The sequence below is a fragment of the Caenorhabditis remanei genome, chromosome X (assembly GCF_010183535.1).
Source record: "Caenorhabditis remanei strain PX506 chromosome X, whole genome shotgun sequence".
NCBI classification, from domain to species: Eukaryota; Metazoa; Nematoda; class Chromadorea; order Rhabditida; family Rhabditidae; genus Caenorhabditis; species Caenorhabditis remanei.
Window position 1 is genome coordinate 15,481,547 of NC_071333.1, and position 20,338 is coordinate 15,501,884.

At 37.5% G+C, this 20,338-nt stretch overlaps 6 protein-coding genes across 6 annotated transcripts; 3 read left to right on the forward strand and 3 right to left on the reverse strand.

The window, feature by feature from the left end:
• Positions 1 to 1,205: 1,205 nt before the first annotated feature.
• GCK72_025081 (uncharacterized protein) lies at positions 1,206 to 3,118 on the forward strand (the record flags this gene model as incomplete). Its single annotated transcript, XM_003094455.2, has 8 exons — positions 1,206 to 1,280; positions 1,336 to 1,422; positions 1,939 to 2,121; positions 2,252 to 2,340; positions 2,387 to 2,652; positions 2,697 to 2,830; positions 2,877 to 2,948; positions 3,014 to 3,118. The coding sequence occupies 8 exons, from the start codon at positions 1,206 to 1,208 to the stop codon at positions 3,116 to 3,118; spliced, it is 1,011 nt and encodes a 336-aa protein (XP_003094503.1).
• A 1,668-nt stretch (positions 3,119 to 4,786) lies between these two features.
• GCK72_025082 (uncharacterized protein) lies at positions 4,787 to 5,134 on the reverse strand (the record flags this gene model as incomplete). Its single annotated transcript, XM_053736185.1, has 3 exons — positions 4,787 to 4,862; positions 4,919 to 5,000; positions 5,062 to 5,134. 3 exons carry the CDS (start codon positions 5,132 to 5,134, stop codon positions 4,787 to 4,789), a joined length of 231 nt encoding a protein of 76 aa, XP_053579751.1.
• A 3,211-nt stretch (positions 5,135 to 8,345) lies between these two features.
• On the reverse strand, positions 8,346 to 10,249 carry GCK72_025083 (uncharacterized protein; the record flags this gene model as incomplete). The annotated part of the gene is made up of 2 exons (XM_053736186.1): positions 8,346 to 8,780; positions 10,205 to 10,249. 2 exons carry the CDS (start codon positions 10,247 to 10,249, stop codon positions 8,346 to 8,348), a joined length of 480 nt encoding a protein of 159 aa, XP_053579752.1.
• GCK72_025084 (uncharacterized protein) lies at positions 8,469 to 14,647 on the forward strand (the record flags this gene model as incomplete). Its single annotated transcript, XM_053736187.1, has 16 exons — positions 8,469 to 9,055; positions 10,117 to 10,279; positions 11,039 to 11,152; positions 11,369 to 11,451; positions 11,502 to 11,652; positions 11,801 to 11,953; positions 12,048 to 12,095; positions 12,143 to 12,230; positions 12,280 to 12,371; positions 12,416 to 12,517; positions 12,933 to 13,035; positions 13,425 to 13,528; positions 13,571 to 13,705; positions 13,749 to 13,888; positions 14,115 to 14,209; positions 14,259 to 14,647. The coding sequence occupies 16 exons, from the start codon at positions 8,469 to 8,471 to the stop codon at positions 14,645 to 14,647; spliced, it is 2,547 nt and encodes an 848-aa protein (XP_053579753.1).
• Positions 14,648 to 15,435: 788 nt separating this feature from the next.
• Positions 15,436 to 15,999, forward strand: GCK72_025085 (uncharacterized protein; the record flags this gene model as incomplete). Its single annotated transcript, XM_003094451.2, has 5 exons — positions 15,436 to 15,488; positions 15,536 to 15,672; positions 15,719 to 15,788; positions 15,835 to 15,898; positions 15,952 to 15,999. 5 exons carry the CDS (start codon positions 15,436 to 15,438, stop codon positions 15,997 to 15,999), a joined length of 372 nt encoding a protein of 123 aa, XP_003094499.2.
• Positions 16,000 to 16,440: 441 nt separating this feature from the next.
• Positions 16,441 to 19,536, reverse strand: GCK72_025086 (uncharacterized protein; the record flags this gene model as incomplete). The annotated part of the gene is made up of 9 exons (XM_003094476.2): positions 16,441 to 16,604; positions 16,652 to 16,814; positions 16,936 to 17,106; positions 17,155 to 17,593; positions 17,645 to 18,101; positions 18,152 to 18,350; positions 18,825 to 18,932; positions 19,051 to 19,138; positions 19,367 to 19,536. The coding sequence occupies 9 exons, from the start codon at positions 19,534 to 19,536 to the stop codon at positions 16,441 to 16,443; spliced, it is 1,959 nt and encodes a 652-aa protein (XP_003094524.2).
• Positions 19,537 to 20,338: the final 802 nt, after the last annotated feature.

Below are 20,338 nucleotides of genomic sequence, written 5' to 3' on the forward strand. Positions count from 1 at the left end.
TAGTGCTCGCCTTCTTCTTAGTTTTCTGGAGCATGCTCTATAAACTTAAGTTCTGTCTTTCCTGTTCAACTAATGAACTTAATATTATCTTTTTATTTTGAAAATAACTTCAAAAAAGATTATGAAATCTGACTCATATCATTATTCCAAAATCATTCAGTTTTTTCAGAAAAGTTCCAAACTTTAATTCCGAGTAATATTCCAATCAGCATTAGTCTACAGAACTCGAATAAATGAAGAATTCCAAGTTTCGTTTAAGACATCGCCTACTTTCTATCCTATTTGTAGTAAGAAACACGGAACTTTTATTTTTATTCTCCCCCCCCCCCCCCATCTTAATTGGGCCGGTGCACCAACAATTGTAAGCTTTTCTCCAACCATTTCCATTAGAGTTTTATTTTTGAAGTGTCTGACGTGGTCTCACTGCGTTATATAATGTAAATGACGCAATGAAATGTCTGGACAATACAAAATCTGGAGAAAGGATAAATCACTTCATTTTTTCATTGTCTAGAATCAGTGGGAGTAATGATTATATTCATTTTGATATCTGGTGTCAAATAGAAAATTATAACTGACACGGTTTCAACCAATTTCAACAGATACCGTAATCCTTCCTATATTAGTTTCGAAGATTTTTTCTAGACCTTCTAGACCTCCCACTCCACAATCAACGTATATAGAAATGATGAGTAATCCGTATAAAAAGGTTTCTTTGTTACTAAGAAAAAATCTTTTTTTTCCTTTTTCCTATGATCTGGAAACTTCCTTTCGAATCATCCACCCTCTCGTGTCTCGAAGTCTTTTATCTAGCCGTTGTCGACAGATAGTGTTAATCCGGCCCGGCAATTTCGCAAATCCTCGCCGCTCATCTCTTTTCTGAAAATCTTATTCAATAGTGATGAAAAAAATTCTGGGAGCACCCCTCTTCTGTATCCATTTTCATATTTTTTCCCTCATTTTCCAGTATGTTTTATGAATCAAATGTCCTAAAAGGACACAAACTTAGGCTTCCTGCTCCTGAGATTGGTCTGCATGGAAAAAAGCTGGATGAGAAGAATAGAAATCATTAGGCCTGGAAAAAGTGATAGAATAGGAAGTTTTCTATCTCTGACGTATCCATAACGCTCTCCTCAACTTCATTTCCGTTGCTATCTTCATACTTTTTCAGCTTCCATTATTTTATTTCATTTTTTCGTTTTCAGATGGATCCACTAGCCTTTGATAATTCTTCTCTGATGGAGCTAGAGGAGGAAGAACCAATTTGCGCCGAGTCTGCTGTAAGTTCTTAATTTTATATAAACGTAGTGTACGTATTTGATTTAAAATTTTCAGTTTCTCACAATGCGAGTCATGGAAAACTATCTGAAGTCTTTTGAATACTTCCTTCTTGTTTCGTGCTTCCTCTCCACATTTCTTCAGGTGAGATAATGATATGACAGGGGGGTGTCTGATGATATACTATTATGTCATGTTGGATGACTGAATGACTTGGATGAAAAATCTGAAGGGGTTTCAGTTCAAGAGTCAGAAAGAAGACACTGGAATTGATGAGAATGACGATTCACGTCAAAAATGATGCAAAAATGGGGGTTCGGGGTTTTCGTTAAGAAAATTTAACAGTCATATAGTAAAATTCTATATTGCTTAACCTCAGCACTATCATGATGAATGACTTCCTACATGTAAAAAATCTATATTTGGAACAATTATTCTTTTTCTGAACAAATACGTATTCGATATGACTAACATAAATCTTAAAATCGCTTCAGACATACATACAAATATTGTATTTTTGCCTGTTCCCGTAAAACGAACCTTGTTTTCACCGTCTCTTTCATATTTACTCTCTTGTGTTCCTGTTTTTTTGCCACCATCTAAACCGAACAACATGTTTTGATGAAAAAGCAATTCAATTCATCTACTTTTTTCTTCCAGATCTACGTACTGGTGAAAGCTGTGAAGTATATCCGCAGAGCGACCGGTGACGAATGCCTCCACGTTTTTCTTCTCAGTATGACTCTGGGTGATCTATTGTTAACCAGCTTTTGCTATCCAATCGAGCAACTTCGAGAACAGGAAATTATAAAACCACCACAATGGATTAACGTCGCTCAACATGTATGTATTTCATTTTATTTTGGGAATTGAAAAAATTTGGTTTGGGGGAGAAAGATTAAAAAAGGGATTTAGAGAAAATACCCAAATAGATTCTGGTAACTCGATGAGCAAAAACCAACAATTATTGCAGTTCCTAACATGGGTTGGATTATCGGCATCATCTTTGAGTTTGATCCTCCTCAACGCTGATAAATTGCTCTATTTCAAGTTTCCACTAAGGTAGGGTCAAAAATCTCTGGTATAGAAAAAAATTAAATTTTTTTAGGTACGCCAACATGGTCACATCTTTCAAAGGTGTCTCATTGGCCCTTTTTGTCTGGTTTGGATGTTTTGTTTTCGTATTCCTCTGCTGGTATCTCGAGTGTTTTACCTGTGAGGATGATTGCCGTCAACTCATGATTCTTCCCAACAAAGTTGTCATGTACATCGTGTTCACTGTATCGGCTTGTATTGCGCCAAGCCTAACATCACTGGGAGTCGCCATTTACATTTTGAATGTGGTCACGTCTCACAGAAGCAAACTCTCCGATGGTAAGTAATTGTCCTTGTAGACATTTCACAACGATTAATTTAAGAAAACGGAAACTCGTCTCATGCCCTTGCCACTCGCCTCCGTACCTTCTATTTCATCTTCATGACAACGATCTTCACAGTCGGGACATTGCTACCATATCGGATCTACAATATTCAACGTCAACTTTCGCCACGTGTTAGTTTAATCTCTTCCTGGTCTCGTCGTAATATAATATTTTTAGGAATCTGGAGAAATAAGCTGCGGAAGTATTATCTTCTCTTGGACTTGCCTCTACTTTGTCTCGCTCAATGCGGTGAGTAATTGTTTATTTTGTGTTCATTTCTTATTCCGACAAACCGTGAATTTGAGTTTTTGCAGATACTCAACCCAATCATCACTGTGACTGTACTCCCCCAATACCGCTTCCGTTGGCTTTGCAAGAAGTTAGGAAGTAATTCTTCTCCAGCTGCCGTCTATGTTTGAATTTCCAAAAATAACTTTTAATTTCCAAAACAAATTCATACATGTCATGCATATCTCGGTTATAGATCTCTTCCTTTGTCGGTTTTATGTTTTTTTTTGTTTGCCTTCCGATACATGTTTTAATGTTTTTTTGTGATTTCAGTGAGCTGATCACTTAGATTTCTATTTAAATGGAAACGGTTTTTGGATTGACATACTCATCCAGTTTTTTCACAGCAAGTCAGATTTTTTCAATGAGAAGTCTATCATGGTGTTTATAATGAAGTTTGTCCAGTGTTTACTTTGTTTACGGTCGTTGTTAGAAAATAAATATCAACGTTTATCAAAATGACAAATGCAGTTCAACGCTGTCAAACATGTAAACTCAAAAATAAGTTCAATTTTTGTTCACAGTAAGAAAACAGTATTATATTTTGAAGGGGTATAGGATTGGAAGGTAATTCTCCATTTTTTCGAATGTGTCGGCCTTTTTCTTTGAAACTGTGAACATAATTGTGATACAATAATATCCTAATTGCAGAAACTTTTCTTGATGTGAGGTAAAAACATGAAAAATGGAGTGAACATAATATCATAGCAAACGCATAAATGTAAGTCGACGAACATTTGTTTAATCTGCCTTGACAATGTTCCTGAAACGAGAAAAACTTGAAATTCTAGGTAACTTTGATGAAAACTCACTCAATTTTTTTTTCATATTCGCATTGCTTGCTTATGTCCGAGATTATTATCAGAGATTCGCAGTTTTTAACTGAAAGAATTATTATAAGTTTCATAATTTTTTTCTCTCAGACCACTCACGGTTTCGATTCTTTATTTTTTCGAATTTTTTGAATATTTTCCTTTTGATAATACGGAGAGTAGTTATAATAACAGCCGATACTGTTACAGTAGCACCAACAGCAATTGCAACCGGAACGACTACAGGGGCAACCATTTGGGGAGTCTGAAAAGTGTTCACAGTATATGAGTCTGACGAAACTAGAGAGGAAGTATTGAGTGGTTAAAAACATGTTATCAATTATGACGATAGAGCACGAGTTGTTGCAAAACGTCTAATATATTGGAAATTAAAAAAATATATAACTGTGAATATGAGAGCTAAATTGATTAGACTTAATGTAAGCTGTAAAATAGCAAGTGATATAACCAAACTCGATATTACACCCAGTATGTTGGAGAAAAAACGAAAAAAAAGGAAAAACAAGCCAATCGTCCAAAAATACTTGTTATCATGAACTGTAACGATTTGTTCACTCTTAACTCGCTATAAAAACTATCTGATAGTGAGGAAAACTGTTTACAATTTTAGTGTTAATTCCAAAGTGTCTAAAATTGTTTATAAAAGAAACAACTTTTTGAAATGAAACTAGAAAATTTTTTGGAGGCGGAATGTGTAAACATTTGCAACTTTCGGCACATATGTTTATAAAATTGAATCTTCTTACTGTCACTAATCCCACTAGAATGTTTCAAAAACTGAGCGTACGTTGTCTTAACTTGAAGCATTTTCAAAAGATCAGTTTGAGAACTACAAAAAACGAGTGGAATCTGGATAAATATAATATTAACAAAATTATCATGATTTTATTGAATTCGTTACTAACGCTACAGAATAGAAAGTTGTATGATACAAAACGTAATGTCTAAACAATTAATAATAACGAATCAATTTGATGTCAAATTACGATGATATTGACCGGATCCTTCGGAATCCGCGAACAAAGGCTTCTCCATCAGTTCACTGCGAAATCTTTTGATAATACAATGCAACATAATACAATGCAACAAACAACTCACTTCATTTTTTCGACATATAACTTTTTCTCAATTTCGTCATCCGGACCCCACCCATCCGGAACCCACTCAACTGAGGGTACATCTGAAAATTTGAAGATTGAACATACATTAATTATTTTTCTAACTTTTTCGCACACAGCTACGAAACACTGGGTAAGTAGCTAAAATTCCACATACTGCAGCTGCTGCAATTCCAACTACAACTGGTAGAACCATTGTGAAATTTGGAGGAATTTGGTTGGAAAGTAGAACTCAAATAACGAATGTCTTATCAATTTCAGTTTAGAGTAAACAATTTAAGTACGAAACTGCGCTCGGTCAGCTGGTCTGTCAAGTAATTTCACTAAAACAAGAAAGTATGGAATAGGTGCTAAAATTTTCGAAAACTGAAGTTGCTCAGAAAACAGGGAGATACACCTGCTTACAGTCATAACATGTATATTTAGATTCCAAAAAAAAATTTGTTTCTCAATGTTTATTAATGAAAATACCATGAGCTCCTATATAATCTCTCTAGAAGAACTGTACGTTTTTTAAACATGATTTCTCTCTCGTATTTGAACCCCCATTCTCAATTCGTTCCATTTTCTCCCACATCACTCTCCTGAAATAAATTTTTGCAAAATCTGAACCATTTCCGAGTTCGTTTTCAATACCAATAAATACATTTTTAATCAACTCGAAAGTGTACGAATTGGTGGAACAAACGACTTTGTTGTCAGATTTAATCAAGAGTTATATATACATATATATATATATATATATATATATATATATATATATATATAACTCTTTTCATTGTTTTTTTTCAAATCATGTCAGTTTTTGAAAGAAGTGTTCTTATGGTTTGACTACGGTAACCTTAGAAGTCTTCTTTGAAACTCTGACGAATGTTGATGATCCTATCTGCCCAAGGACGATAATAACAACTCAAGTCATAAAAAATTGCACTTGAAGCTTGATTAGCTCAAAACACAAGAACTCATGCATGAAGGAAACAACGATCCACTTCTCGTCGAATACAACTACTCTGAAGTACCTTGTAAGATGAGTCTCCTCTTTTTTTTTTGAAATTGCACGACACTGTGAAGAGCACAAAAAAGACAAAAGAGGGCTTCTTCTCGTTTCAATTCTTGACCTCATTTCCTTACATGCCTCTCATCAAACGCGGTAATGAGGTGGATGTTGGCGTCCGATGGGGAATATAATGTAAAATGAAGGAGCTTCTCTTTTTTTTCTTTCTTTGATGCTTTCTATTCAGTATACTAAATTAGACTCAATTGTTTCAAAATACAGCAATTATTTTTCATGCCGCTGATCCTTCAAGAATCGATATTAACAATAGGTGCTTAGCGTATCATACATCAGTATGCCTGTGAATCAAAGAACGTAATGTATATTTCGAAGAATTCCAGACAGACTGTAATAACCATTCTCCCGTTTAAACCCTTTGATTGTTTACTAGGTGACTCACAGACAGGTGAAACATTTTAGAATTTAATATTTCGACCTAATGACCACTAATTTTTGCTACTGCTAGACAGACGTCAGAACATTAAAATGACATACTGCTTTTCAGTCTCTCTGCATTTTAACTAGACACAAAGGACAATGGTAGTTTTGTTTTCACATTCCAAGTTCTGCCCTGAGAAAATTTCATGTTCATATGCGAACGGCAGATGTCTGAACGCCAAATATTGTGTTCGAAATGAAAGTAGCAGTTAAGTCTGGTTTGTTTACTAGTGTCGCTTCATTTTTGTCACCCGTTCAGTCGAGGAAATCTGAAATTATTGATTCACTTCTATGTTATTGAGTAATGGCTGTGATCCTGAACCTACTTCCAAAGCTAGAAGCTAGATAAGACCACAGTGTCCTGCAATCGAATTTCGAAACAAGACCAAGATTGCATGCCTGAGTTTGTTTTCATCCCCGCGAACCAAATTTAACGGAGTCTGTCCTAAACATCATTTTCGCATCTTTTCAGTTGTTTCACTATGTTGGATGAGCAAAAAGTTGTCAGAAAAAGAGAGAGAGAGAGTAAAGCCCTTCTTATTTCATTTTCTTGCAAACTTTTTCTCCTTTTTCCTTTCCCTCATTCCCTCATTTCCATCCAATAACCCAGCGAAGCCGAAAGCTGTCAACACTCGCTTCCCCCGTTTTTTCCTCTTTCATCGTCGGTCCTGTCCTATAAGCGGACTATAACCATGTACTTGTTATATACGGTTCTCATGTTCCCCGTTCGATTAGTACGTCTACACGACTGAATTATAGTAGAGATAAGAAGTGGCTAGAATTTTAGAAAATACAAGTAGAGAGGAAGGGAAGAAAGCTAGAAAGAGCAGAGGGACACGTGAATTATGAAAAAGGGAAAACAAGATAGATTCATCGTGGGGGGCAGACAAAAACAGAATTGCATAATATCGTACGAGAGGCAAAAAGAGCCGCTAGGGGCTCCAGAGAACCAGAAAAACTCTCTCATTCCTTCTATCTCTTCATCATCAATGTTGTCGTCGTCACGTCGTCTGCGGCACCGTGTTTTCGTTTTTTTTTCTCCTTCTCTAGTTTTTCTTCGTCTACCGGTTCCTCCGGTTTAGCTATTTCTGTTTTTTTTTTCAGCCCAAGCCAAGCAAGGCCGGCTTCCTGTGATCTCTCGCGCCGCGCACACCTAACAGAGGTCTCTCCGCCTCTCTCTCGGTCCCTCCCACTTTTCTTCCGTTTTCTCTTTTCTGAAAGAAGTGGACTCCTTCCCAGGCTTTCTCTCTTTTTCTTTTTTCTTGCTTTTTCTCCCTCCTATTTCTCATTTCTTTCACTTCTTCAAGATAGGCATACATACTAAACACTTTTTTTTTCTGCCCACCCTCCTGTCCACTTTCACTGTCAACCTCACTTGTTTTTCTCATAGTCTCTACTCTTTCATCTCATCAGAAGCTCTTTTTTGTCTTTTTTCCAATTTTTTTCCTTGGCACACCATAACTCAAAACCGAGGAAACCCCTCCAACCGGAACTTTTGATCTTCTTGAGCTACACCAACTTATCAACACCAATATAATTGTATGGTCGCTTCCCAAATGTTTATGACACGCCCCCTCTAATCACTACCCTAATACTGTTATAAACGTAGCAAGTGATAAAAAGCTATCATTATACACAGCCCACAACCTCAAATTATAAGTTTTAGTCGAGAGTTCCAAACATGAAAACTTCAAAGTTCCCATGAGACTAATCAGACAAATTGAATATCACCGTGTTCCATATTTTGAGACGATAGCATCTCTCTATATCCGCTTTCATTATATTCTGTTTGTCTGATCCTGTTTGTTTTCAGTTATACCACTCATTTTGTATTATCAATGGACGATTTTAGTTCCTGTTCAGAACTAGCTTTCAAAACTATTTTCTCATGATTCCCCATGCTTCAAAATTCTGATCACCAAAAATAACATTTCTCAGACTTGCACATTGTCCATTTCTCCGCTCTTTCTATCCTATCACTGACGTGGTTGGTTTCAGCCATTTCCTCGTATTCTACCCAGTGGATGCATAAACTGCAATGATTCTCCGAATAGTTCTCATACTTCCCATCCTCGTCGCCGCAGAACCAATCCTTTCGGGTTTCACTATTGATGCAGAATGTGTGAAAGTGAGCAAGGATACTGAACGATGTGACTACCTGTTTGCTTTCAATGGAACTGCCAAAGCTATAATCGTCAGTGGCTGTGACGACTTGAGAGATGATTTCATAGACTATGGGCCTTGGCCAACAGTTACCAATGTTACATTCAACTGCGCGTTCAATGACTTTCCCTGGAACTTTACTGACGTTTTCCCGAATATTCGATACGTTCACTTCAACAAGTGCAACCTGAGAACTCTCCAATGGCAAAGTGTCTATACTGATACCCTGAGGATAGTGGACCTCACAGAATGCCCGATCGAATGCAACTGTCAAAACCAATGGATGAAGGCTGATGGGAGTTTTGGAAAACTCAAGGAACCCTTATCTCTGAAGAGATGCGTGCCGGATTGTGACTCAGCATACATGAAAATCAACCAGACAATGATAACTGGAAATGGTGGAGAGAATGTGACAATTCATGTTGACATACGGGATAGTTTCATCAATAGGACTATTGACAAGTAAGTCCTGATCATATTGGTTTTTATATAGTGCGTATTCTTTATAGTCTTTTTTTCCTGTCAGGTGAATTTGAATTTTTTGTTTTTCGAAAATTCGTTTTTGAAGATATTATTGTTCAAAGACTAGCGGAGATCAGACCGCCTAAGAAGATTTTGGTTTTGGGAGTACAGGAAAGACGGAAGTATTTTTCAGATGAGAACACGTCTTTGAATTTATTTATATATATTTAGAATATCCACCGAAGCTCAGAAAACACAAAATGTTACTTCAAGTTTCTCTCAGAAAGTTGCTGTGGGTGTAATATATTCAATTAGATTATTCTATTTCACCACACGAGGAAAACTTGATCGAGCAGAATTTCTTGTAACTTCAATTCCGAAAACTACAACTTTTCGATTTCCCGCGATATGGAAAATAACTAAATCAAAGTGATTTCTGACTCATGAAATATAAAAGTATAGTCCTAATTTTATTTTTCGATCTGAATTGTCAGATATTGCCTGTGAAACTTCCGCTCGAGTTGCTTTCAGTCTTACGTTAAATTCTTATTGCCCCGTAACAAAAAACAGAACAAAACACGAGATGCACGTGCATTTTTCTCTCATTTCCTCTCTCCGTTCGATGTGACGTGTTCGGCAGTAAGAACCCAGTTCTTTTCGGCCAGCTGAATAACAAAATGGGTACGCATAATTAAGAAATCAACAACTCCTTTCTTTAATGAAATCATATCATTCTTGAAATTCAGTGTTTGGAAATGAACGTGTCTTCTATTAAACTTAAAACCTGGAAACTCAAACCTGAAACCTGAAATCGGAAACACTGTCATTATCATGTTTCTCTTTCGAATCCAAAGTTCATTCGTACTTTTTTTCAAAAATGAGCAAAGTCAGGTATTGAAAACACACCATTACTATTTCCCATGGTTGAAAATAAATTTAATTTCCGATTATGTATACGCGATTGACGTTAGGCTCAAAAAAGAGGCAGATAATCCTGATATGACATGATAAGATTATGATTTCAATCCCAATATCAAAGTGCACATCCTTTTTCTTTTCAGACCATATTTCGAATGGGCATTTGCAAAGAGTCGTCATAACTATGAAGAGTTGGTTTCGCAATCAACAGCAGACCTGGTGATTACTAACTTGACGCGAGAAGACATGGGCCTGATTGGTGTTATCTGCTGGCATTGTGTAGATTTTTTGACAACCAAAGTTGAGGTGAGATATATCAATCGGAAACAATTGTTTGTTGATCTCAAACAGCTGCAAACTATGCTTTCAGGTGGTTTCTGTGTGCAAGGTGTATCTGTGGCACACATATGTGAATAAAAATCGGGAGAAAATGTATATAGAATAATGAGAAAAATTTGATCAACTTTCGCTTGCATATGAATCACTGCAAGTTAGCCTAGTTATAAATAAATGTTAGTGAACACAGAAAATCACACGGCGGGGACTACGGTAGGTTGTTTCAAAAAAGCAATTTCTTGATGTATGAACCGATTTCATACACTATTCTAGTTTAGTAAAGTTCGCTACCAATACCAAATCACGTTATTTAATTTTCGATATTGGTTGTTTTGATTCATTCAACCTGTGCAATGTCCAATTTGATTATATTTTTCCTTTCCCCTTTTCTCCTTGAAAAAAATCCAATAGCTTTTGAAACCAAAGTTTATTGCTAGCATTTTCTTTTTGTGTATGACGGTGTCTAATGAGAAAATTTATTTCGGGCCACTCTACACGTCCTTTGCCCAATTAATAAGAGAAAAGAATACGGGAGGGGGGAAACATGAAGGAAATATGAAGAAAGAGCCGGAAAGAAGCTCACATTCAAGAAATGTGACAAGTTTGTGTTGTGCTATTGCTCATAATGAGACCTAATTAAAAATTGCGGAATAAGAAGGATCTGAAAAGGGATGAAAAGCCCCAGCAAAACGCTGTGTGAGTAATCTCAATAAGTTTCCGCTTTTGCAGCTTCGTGTGAACTTGCCCATAAAAGTGGAGTTTGTCGAGAAGACGCGAGGAGACACGGATTTTCTTGTGGTGCAGGGATATCCGATTGAGAATATCACTTTGTCGATAACCAGGGTAAGAGTGACAGGTTGGAGGAATTGTAATGAATGGAGGCACTTGGAAAATTTTGAGTGTCTGTCTATACGGAAGGAAGTCCACTTGACTTTGGAAAATACTTATTTTTGGAAAATCGAACTAGAAGAGATTTTTTCAGTCATTGCAGGAATCTAGTTTAACAGAGTCCCATTGTAGCGTAGACCTGGTATAGTCGTTGTTAACTTTTAGGTTCAGAGCAATCACACCGAATCAAATGTAATGGATAATGAATACGACTCGGTGTTCTTCTCCAGTCTAATCGTGCGGCCGGAAAAACGGTTAGATGACATGCACCAAGTATTCCACACCACACCCGCTACTATTTCAGGACCAACTCCATATTCTACCAAAGAACATATCGCATTTTCACCAAAGACATTGCAGATGGTGATCACTTGTCTGGGGATCTCAGATTTGAAGTCTGCACAATGGGCAATTGTGGTGCAGTTGAAAAGCACGTATCTCATTTAGGTGTAATTGTAAGTTTTGAGTGGAGGGGAAGAAGTTGATGCTTTGAACTTATGGAGTCATGTCATTCTCCCACGATATGAGTGATCTCACATTTATTAATAGTCTGCAACGTTAGGAGTCAAAGAAATTATAACATTTCAGAAGGGATTTTTTCAGAATGGCACCTTGGAAGATTTCGTAAGACTAGAATATCCGTACAAACAAGGAGTTCACGTGACAATATCTCTTCTTTTGTTTTGTCTCCTGATGATTGTCATTGCCTTCGGTCTCTACTTTAAAGAGAAAATTCGAGATGTGTTCAGGGAGAAGGTTTGTATGCAATAACTAGCGGTCACATAGTTACGATTTGTGTACTTTGTTGCTAGCTGTGTTCTTTTTTTTGTTGCAATTTTAGTTCTTTCAGTCAATTAGTGAGTTCGCATCGTCCGAAAGTCTTTCATCTGTCTCTAGCGTTCGTTTTATGTTTAGATTTCTCTTAACCTTTGTTTCCGTTTTAAGGTGACTGGACTACGTAAACGAGCCACACTCGCCAGTGAAATGGTACGACGGGCCAGTCATGACACTGAACAGACTCTGTTGAGACTAGGTGAAAAACAAATGAATAGAAGATTAATAAACGATATTTATGATTGCAGAGGAGAGACATTCATTGGCTTCCGATTACTCTAATATGACACTTCCGTTCATTGACATGGGAAACATTCAGATTCACGAGATGCTCGGCAAAGTCAGAAAACGATTAAAATTATTGTTACAGAGATCTTTTTTCAGGGACATTTTGGAGAAGTATACCTTGGTTCATGGGAGCAAACCGGTCCAAACAGTGTAGCTATCAAAAGTATCCGACATGTAGACATGGAGACTGAGAAAGAGGTCATTTTTAGAAACAGTATCTTTAAAATTTAGCAGAAATAAAAGTGAAAATGCAACTAGAATACTAGAATACCACTCATCTCAAATTGTCAAATGATTCTCATCACAAATTACCGTTTCTTTTTTCTTTTCGATGAGTCAGTAACCCGCTCTCATCTCTCCTCTCAATTCTCTCATTTACCTGCCTCCTTTACACACTTGTACCCAGCGTGTTGAGGAGACAAGTATGACTGCTTGGCGCAATGGTAGCGCGTTCGACTCCAGATCGAAAGGTTGGGCGTTCGATCCGCTCAGTGGTCAAAGTTTTTTGTTTTTGTTTTTCTTTTGCGATGAGTGGTATGAAAGTGATGAGAAATGTAAAATTTTAGTGTTTGGAAACTATATGTAAACAATATACATATGTAATAAATTTCAGGCACAAGTTCTGAGAGATCTGGATCATCCGAATATTGTGAAGTTGTACGGAATGACACGTAACAATTACAACCTCTTGCTTGTTTTTGAACACATGAATTTTGGTTAGTTTCTTCTAAGATGCTTTTTTAATGAACAAACTTAAAAAATAGATATTTAAAAAAAGAAGTACCCTGTCAAAAACAATTTTTTTCTCTCTCTCACTCTAATACTACATCAAATATATTTTGCTCTCTTCCACTGCCCCGTGGGCACATTTTCTATTCCAAGCTTGAGATATTCATACATTATCAAGTTGAGTGCTATTCAGCACTCGCCGTCTCTCCGTAGAAAGCTCATTGACATTGCATCAAAAATCATGAGCAATAGAATAAAACGGATGAAAAGCATGAGAGGGATGCCTCTAGTATTGCAACAATAGATTGAAAGTTCAAGTGTTTATGGAGTCATGAGAATGTGAAAACAGAAAATAGAAATTATGTTTTGTGTTCAGGAGATCTCAAAACGTATTTGGAGAAACGGTCACCAATGAAGTCGTTGTACCTGCAATACCCACCGCCACTGGTTAATGATGAGTTGAAATGGATTATCAAAGAAGTAGGCTGTATCTCTATTTTGAAAAAAAAAAATATTATTCAGATCACCGTTGGAGTCTGCTACCTCGTCACTCAATCTGTTGTCCATCGTGATTTGGCAGCCAGAAACTGTTTAGTAGCCGGAGATTCTGACATGAGAGCGCCTAGTCATTTGCAACGACCACCATTGAGAATTAAGGTATAGTTATTCAGGTCTCATATACCATTTATATTTTTTCTAGATCTCGGATTTCGGAATGTCCCGCCGCCTGTACGATCACTCTGACTACTACACCATGGATCATCAAGGAGCCCTTCCAGTTCGTTGGTTACCCCCAGAAGCTGTTCAGTCTCATCGGTTCACGTTTATGAGCGACATCTGGTAAGTGAGATGAAGAAACTATTTTTTTCATTTGAATGTGTAACAAGGAGGACGGTGGCTAGAAAACACGAAAATTGTTGATCGCGATCACGATTAGACTACACACTGTATTTTTATCGGGGAACTGATCATCTTTTGATACGCCCGGTGATGTTCTGAGATAATGTCGTAGATCAAGTGATCAAGTTGTAAACAAATTTTGTTTACTGTGAGAACTTTATTACAGGGCTCTGGGAGTAACAATGTGGGAATGTATGGCTTATGGAAAACAACCGTTCGATGGACTCAGCAACTTGGAAGTGTCTTCCTTCACATTGGCCGGTATGACTCCGCAAACCTGTTGACTCATATTCAGCTATTATACTTACAGGAATGAGACCACTGAAACCGGAACGTTGCCCACAAGAGATGTATGACTTAATGGTCAAATGCTGGCATATGGAACCGTCGAAACGTATCACCGCTGTTGAAATTCTTGAAGACCACGTGTTTGACAAAATCCGTGGTGGACTCCCATATGAGCCAATCATTGAGAAGTCGATTGTTGCCTCCTGCCGTACAAATATAAATCGGTATCAAGACGAGATTGCGGAAACGAGCTTCACACATTCTCCTGGTACTTCTGAGAACACTGGATCAGACGGTGGTTCTGAATGTTATTCAGAGACCAGTGGTGTCACTTTCCAAACAGGATACTCTACGGAGCCACTTCTGGATAGCAAGAAGGAAGATGATATATCTCTATTTGCAACCGCTTAACTTGTAATCCTGTATATACATAATCTTGTACCAAAATAATCAATTTTTTGTTTAGTCAATCATCCTAGTCTTCCAATCTGTCACGGGTACTTTCATTTCTTGTATGGTCTCTATGAACACCTTCGCCATTAATTTACATAATGTGTAGCTTTTTTCCTTTTTACCACAATGAGCTGTTTTTTTTTAAATTCTTTTCTTTGTTCTAATTTTTTCTCCTTCACGAATTTTCTTTGTGATGAGTTCTTTTCCGGGTGTAAAAGAACACCGACACGATTCGTTTCCCTTCCTGTCTATACATTTTATGTTCATTTTTTTTCACTGGTTACCACCTGATTCTTATAAATTCCTCTGTCACATTTCTTCTCATGCTTCTCCAATATTCATATCTTTGTTTTTATGCAAAATCTTGAACTATCATGAATGAATATTAGAAGATGAAATAACAACGTTTTTTTCAGGCATTTCAGCTGTTTCGAGACTTCCAAAATAATTTTTGTGTCAACGAAGAAAATGTATTAATTCCCATTTTTTTGCACCCGTGTTTTCCAGATCCATTCAAATCTTTTTTGCTCAAAGAGGCTCTCACTCTCCATTCAATTTCAATTCCAAACACATGTTGCGCTCAATAATAATCCCCTTTTAATCCCCTCTGTCTCCCTCACTTGTGGCGTTCTCCACAAGCGGTTATTGATTCACCCAAGCCCCCGTCTCCTTGACAACTAAGTCGGTGAAAGGCGCACTCGAGCATATGTTTCTCTCCGTTGTCTTCTTTTTTTGACATTTTCGCAATGGAAGATGCTAACAATCGTAATTTTGTTCTCCGACCAACTCCAGGACAAAAGTAAGTTATGTCGCATGGAATTTTTAAACATTTTATTTTTTGTCAAGATTTCGTCCAAAGGCAGTGACCGCCATGATTCAGGAAGTTCTCGGAGAAAAACTGGGAGGTATGATAGCCTATGATGAAAACGAGGCTGACCAGGCGTCCAGAGATATCTCGGCGGCGATTCGAGAAAAATTGAAAGGTTTTTCTTATTAGTAGTATTTCTTGAAGATATGTTCGATTCTCAGGACTCCAACTACCACGTTACAAGTATATTGTCCAGACAATGATAGCAGAACAATGCGGAAACGGAGCAACGTGAAAAATGCAATTTTCTGCTAGTCATTTTAAATTTGATTTTTAGAACTGCAATTCAATGTGTCTGGGATGAGGACTGCGACGGGTTTCTCAGCCAGAGATATGTAAACGTGAGTTTCCCAATGGAAAACAACGTTTTTCTCACAAGACGATGATGTTGCAGGGCTCAATTTGGTGTGAAGTGTTGGTCTTCGCCGTTTTCCACTACTGAATAGACTCTACACTTCGAGCGACATTCATGACTTCCCCATCCCGTGATTGACAACTTTTCAACAAATTCTTCATTTTCAATATTTATCACGTTACTAAAACATCTATACAAAAAGAATGAAATGAATGAATACTCGTTATCACAATACGACTGAAACATGTAATAGAAAAGAAGGAAACTGGAAAGGTTTCAACTAGAATTGAGCTGTAAAAAGAAAGGCAATTTTGGCATTCTTCCCGGAACCATTTGATACAATGTCTCACAGAGAAACTAAATACCACTGACTAGTATGAGAATGGAAAGTATGGCAACATATTTAAAACATAAAACAGTTTTGAAGTAGAAAACTTGTCAAGGGAAATGCGTAAGTAGAGTTTGTGTTTGTAGTTCTGAGCAAGAGCAAAAAAACGAGTGGAGCAAGAAAACAAATTAGTTTTACAATTAGAATCGGTCATAAACACCGGCGTCAATATCTTGCTGCATTTTCTCGGTGAGGGGTTTGTACGTTTTCTCGGCACCTGACCAGTAATAAATTGGGTCTCCTTTACATGCCACCAAGTCGTATCCTTGTTTCTGAAGATCGGTCTTTTTCAATTTGAAGGTTCCTGAAAACAAATTTATTGGTGGCTATGTATCATTCGAGTGGTTTTACCTGTTCTATCAACTTCCTTGCAGAGGCGAATGAAAACTGGGATAGCATAAGAGGCAAGATTTTCAGTAAGGCGTGAGGTGATGTCAGAGAGGAATTTCTCAACATTGATTCCCTCCTTGACAACAACTCCAGCCATTCCAGCGCGACCTTCCATCTTTCCAACCTGTAAGTAGAAAGTTTGAAGTACACTACATAATGCAAGCAGTGTTATCAGGAGCCTGGCCATTGAGAATGAAAGACCAATGATCATTTTTTTAAACCAGGAAATAAAACAAAAAACTCACTGTGACTCCATAAACGGTAGCATCTTCAACATCCATGACTGGCTGGAGGATTCCCTCAACTTCCGTGGTCGACACGTTCTCTCCCTTCCAACGGAATGTATCTCCACAACGGTCGACAAAGTACAAGTATCCGAGTTCGTCCCAATGGAGAATGTCACCACTTGCAAATACCTATAAGCGTAATTTTCAAGAGTGTCAAATTATCTGAAAATACCATACCTTATCTCCGTGTTTGAAAACATCCCTATAGATCTTTTTCTGGGTATCTCCGTCACTAACGTATCCTTCAAACTTCAGAAGAGCATCCTTCTCCTTAATGACTCCAACCATCTCTCCAGTCTCTCCTGGAACACATGGAACACATAGTCCATTGACGTCACGTTCGAGTTCTCCAGTGGCACGATCAACCTTGATGAGACGGACTGGGTAGAAGGCTCCAATGTGTGGGTAGATTGGCATGAATCCACAAGATCCGACATGGTTATCCAGGTTGACAATGTTGGAATTGCCTTCAGTTGAGCCGTAGAGCTCACCAATTTTCTTGATTCCGAATCTTCCGACAAACTCCTTCCAGATTTGACCTCTCAACCCATTTCCCCACATCAGACGAACTTTATGTTGCTTTTCTTCAGGGCATGTCTTGGCAGCAAGAAGATATCTGGAATCGTGATATAGCACATATGACTGATCAATATGTCAAAATGCTTACCTGCAGATTTCTCCAATGTACTGTGTAGCGGTTACATTGTACTTGACACAATCCTTCCAAAAGTTGCTTGCCGAGAACTTTTTCCTAATAACTGCAGTGGATCCGAAAGCAATCAGAGATCCGATACCCATGATTCCAGCGGCAGAGTGATACATTGGCATAGTGATGTACACAACATCTGGTTTGGTAATTCCGAATGCTCTTCCAGCAGCCATAGCAATCCAGTAGTAACGGAAGTGTTTGATAACAGCTGGTTTTGGGTTTCCAGTGGTTCCAGATGTGTAGATATAGCAAAGAACGCTCTTGAAATTGAGTTCGTTGACTGGAGCTGGCTCATCTTTAGAGAAAAGATGGAGGTCTCTCTCAAGACTTCTGTGACGTCCATCAATATCGTTTGTTGCCAAGAATACATTAATATTGTCACTGATAAGGTTTTTCTCGACAGCTGCCTGGTACACTGAAATATAAGGATTACGGTATTCAGTATTCAGTATTTTGGGAACTCACTTGGCAATAAACTAGCGGTGGTGATGCATGATTTGCACTTTGATACATTGATCGAATGAGCCAATGGTTCCAATTTCAAGTTTGAGTTAATAAATGCTGAAACGACTCCAATCTTGGAAAGTCCCAACCAAATCGCAAAGAAGTCAATGCTGTTGTCCATAAACAAGGCGACCACGTCACCCATCTTGTAACCTTCATTCTGTAAATTGGCTGACTTATTGTGTTTTGATCTCAACGGAATCTCAGAATCACAGAGAAGATTCACACAGTCGTCAAGTTTAGTATAGTTTGATCATTCAATTTAAATTAGTTTCGGAAAGTGTATAGTTTGATTCCGACTTCTTTCTTTTGTTTTCTTGTCTGACTTTTTCACACAGTTCCGTTTTCTGGTTTGGTACGCTGTGAACCTAAAAGTCAAGGTCGGACTATTTTTTTCTGACGTGATATATCTTTTCTCGCTATAGTCTAAAAATTAGAAGGCGGCTTATTACGTGGGAAACTGTATTGTGTGAAGAAAACTGATAGCAGTTATCAAGTTGTGATTTCTGGTGCATTTTTGAGTTGGAAATTCTTGAGCAAACAACTAAAGTTGTGATAATGCAAATGTTAAAGAGCGAAATTTGACCATCAACAAATATATTATAGTTTCTACGTTTTCTACGCACAGACATACCACGTAGAGGTTAGCATACTGGTTGGCAAGTTCATTGAGTTCCCTGTAGTTCAGTTGTCTTCCAGTCTCGATTTCAATCACAGCCACCTTGTTGGGATGTTGTCTCACCTATAAAAATATACGAATTTCTCACATTCTTCTGCAATCCTTTCTTGAAAAAATGAGAAAAAACCGAAATCGAATAAAAATTATCGCTTCGTTTCATTTTTCTGCCAATAGGACAAACCTGATCCAAGAAAATGTCGTGAATCGGGCGATCTTTTTTGAACAAGCCATTGATCGTCGATTTCACAGAAATCAAGAGTCGTAGTCCCCTGAAAAACGCAATTTTTTGTCATTGTGTGGGTGGAAATGCACTATTCCCCCATTCATACTAATAGCAATTTAGAATTGAGAAGATTTTGCACCCAGCTGCGATGGTTTCTCATTTCCCGCGCGTAGACGGAAATGCAATGACTAATCTGTGGTCAAGGCTAAGCGAAAGGATAGAATTGTGAAGAAAAACTAAGTCATGTTCTCCGTTTTTACAAAAAAGAACTTACGCAATATCTCTCGGTATAGTTGCCACTGCTCTTCTTCCAAAGTCCGTGCGAAGCAGCCTAAAGACTACATATCCAACGAAGACAAACTTCCAGAAAAAGCTATTGACATTGTATAATATGACTGCATACACCGCAAACGTGAGTAATGCTACCTTCGGACTATCCGGCATTTCCCTGAAAGGTGAATCCATGAGAAAATTGAGAAATGAACTAAAAATGGTTCAAAAATTCAATATGTTTATCTATACGAAAGTGTATTAGAATGACCAAGAAGGGGTTTACTGCCCACTAATAAATACAGTGAGAGAGCACAAGGCTACACTAGAGTTCACTTTTCAACTGATAAGATAACTATCAGCTAAGGCTGTCGGTGCTGCCTAGGACATGTTCATAGGGCCAAAACGGTCGATAGATTATGGAAAATGAAGAGAAAATGAATATGAAACATTGAGGGGAAAGTCCAAAGAAAGTTAGACTATTGAATACAGAAAAAACGATGAAGGGGTAAAGTTGTTCATGTAAATAAAAGTGGAACCATTTTCTTGTCTATCGATACTAATTGATAGAGAAGAGAAAGCTTGTTGATAAAAGAACAACTTTGGTCCAGAATACAAGAATAACTGCATCACGTGTTTTTTTTTGAGGTACTATTCTGTCAAAGGACATCAGTTGATATTGAAAATAGAAGAGATCTATGAGTCAAGTTTCGTTGATTCTACAGGTGATGTTTTCGAAATGTTGAAAAGGGAGTCTACTCGAATAAACGAAAACGTGTAAAAAAAATTTCTAACAAAAAAACTTTTTTATGATAGTTGTTGAAATTCTAGACAAAAAGCGTATCATTGTTTTTTTTTGAATTTCGTTCAATAATCATGCGCAATAAAGTTTTGATTAAAAGATTGATAAAATTGTTGTGGAAAGTGAAATTTCTTAAAAATAGGTCACAAGTCTCGATTGACAGGCAGTAAGCAG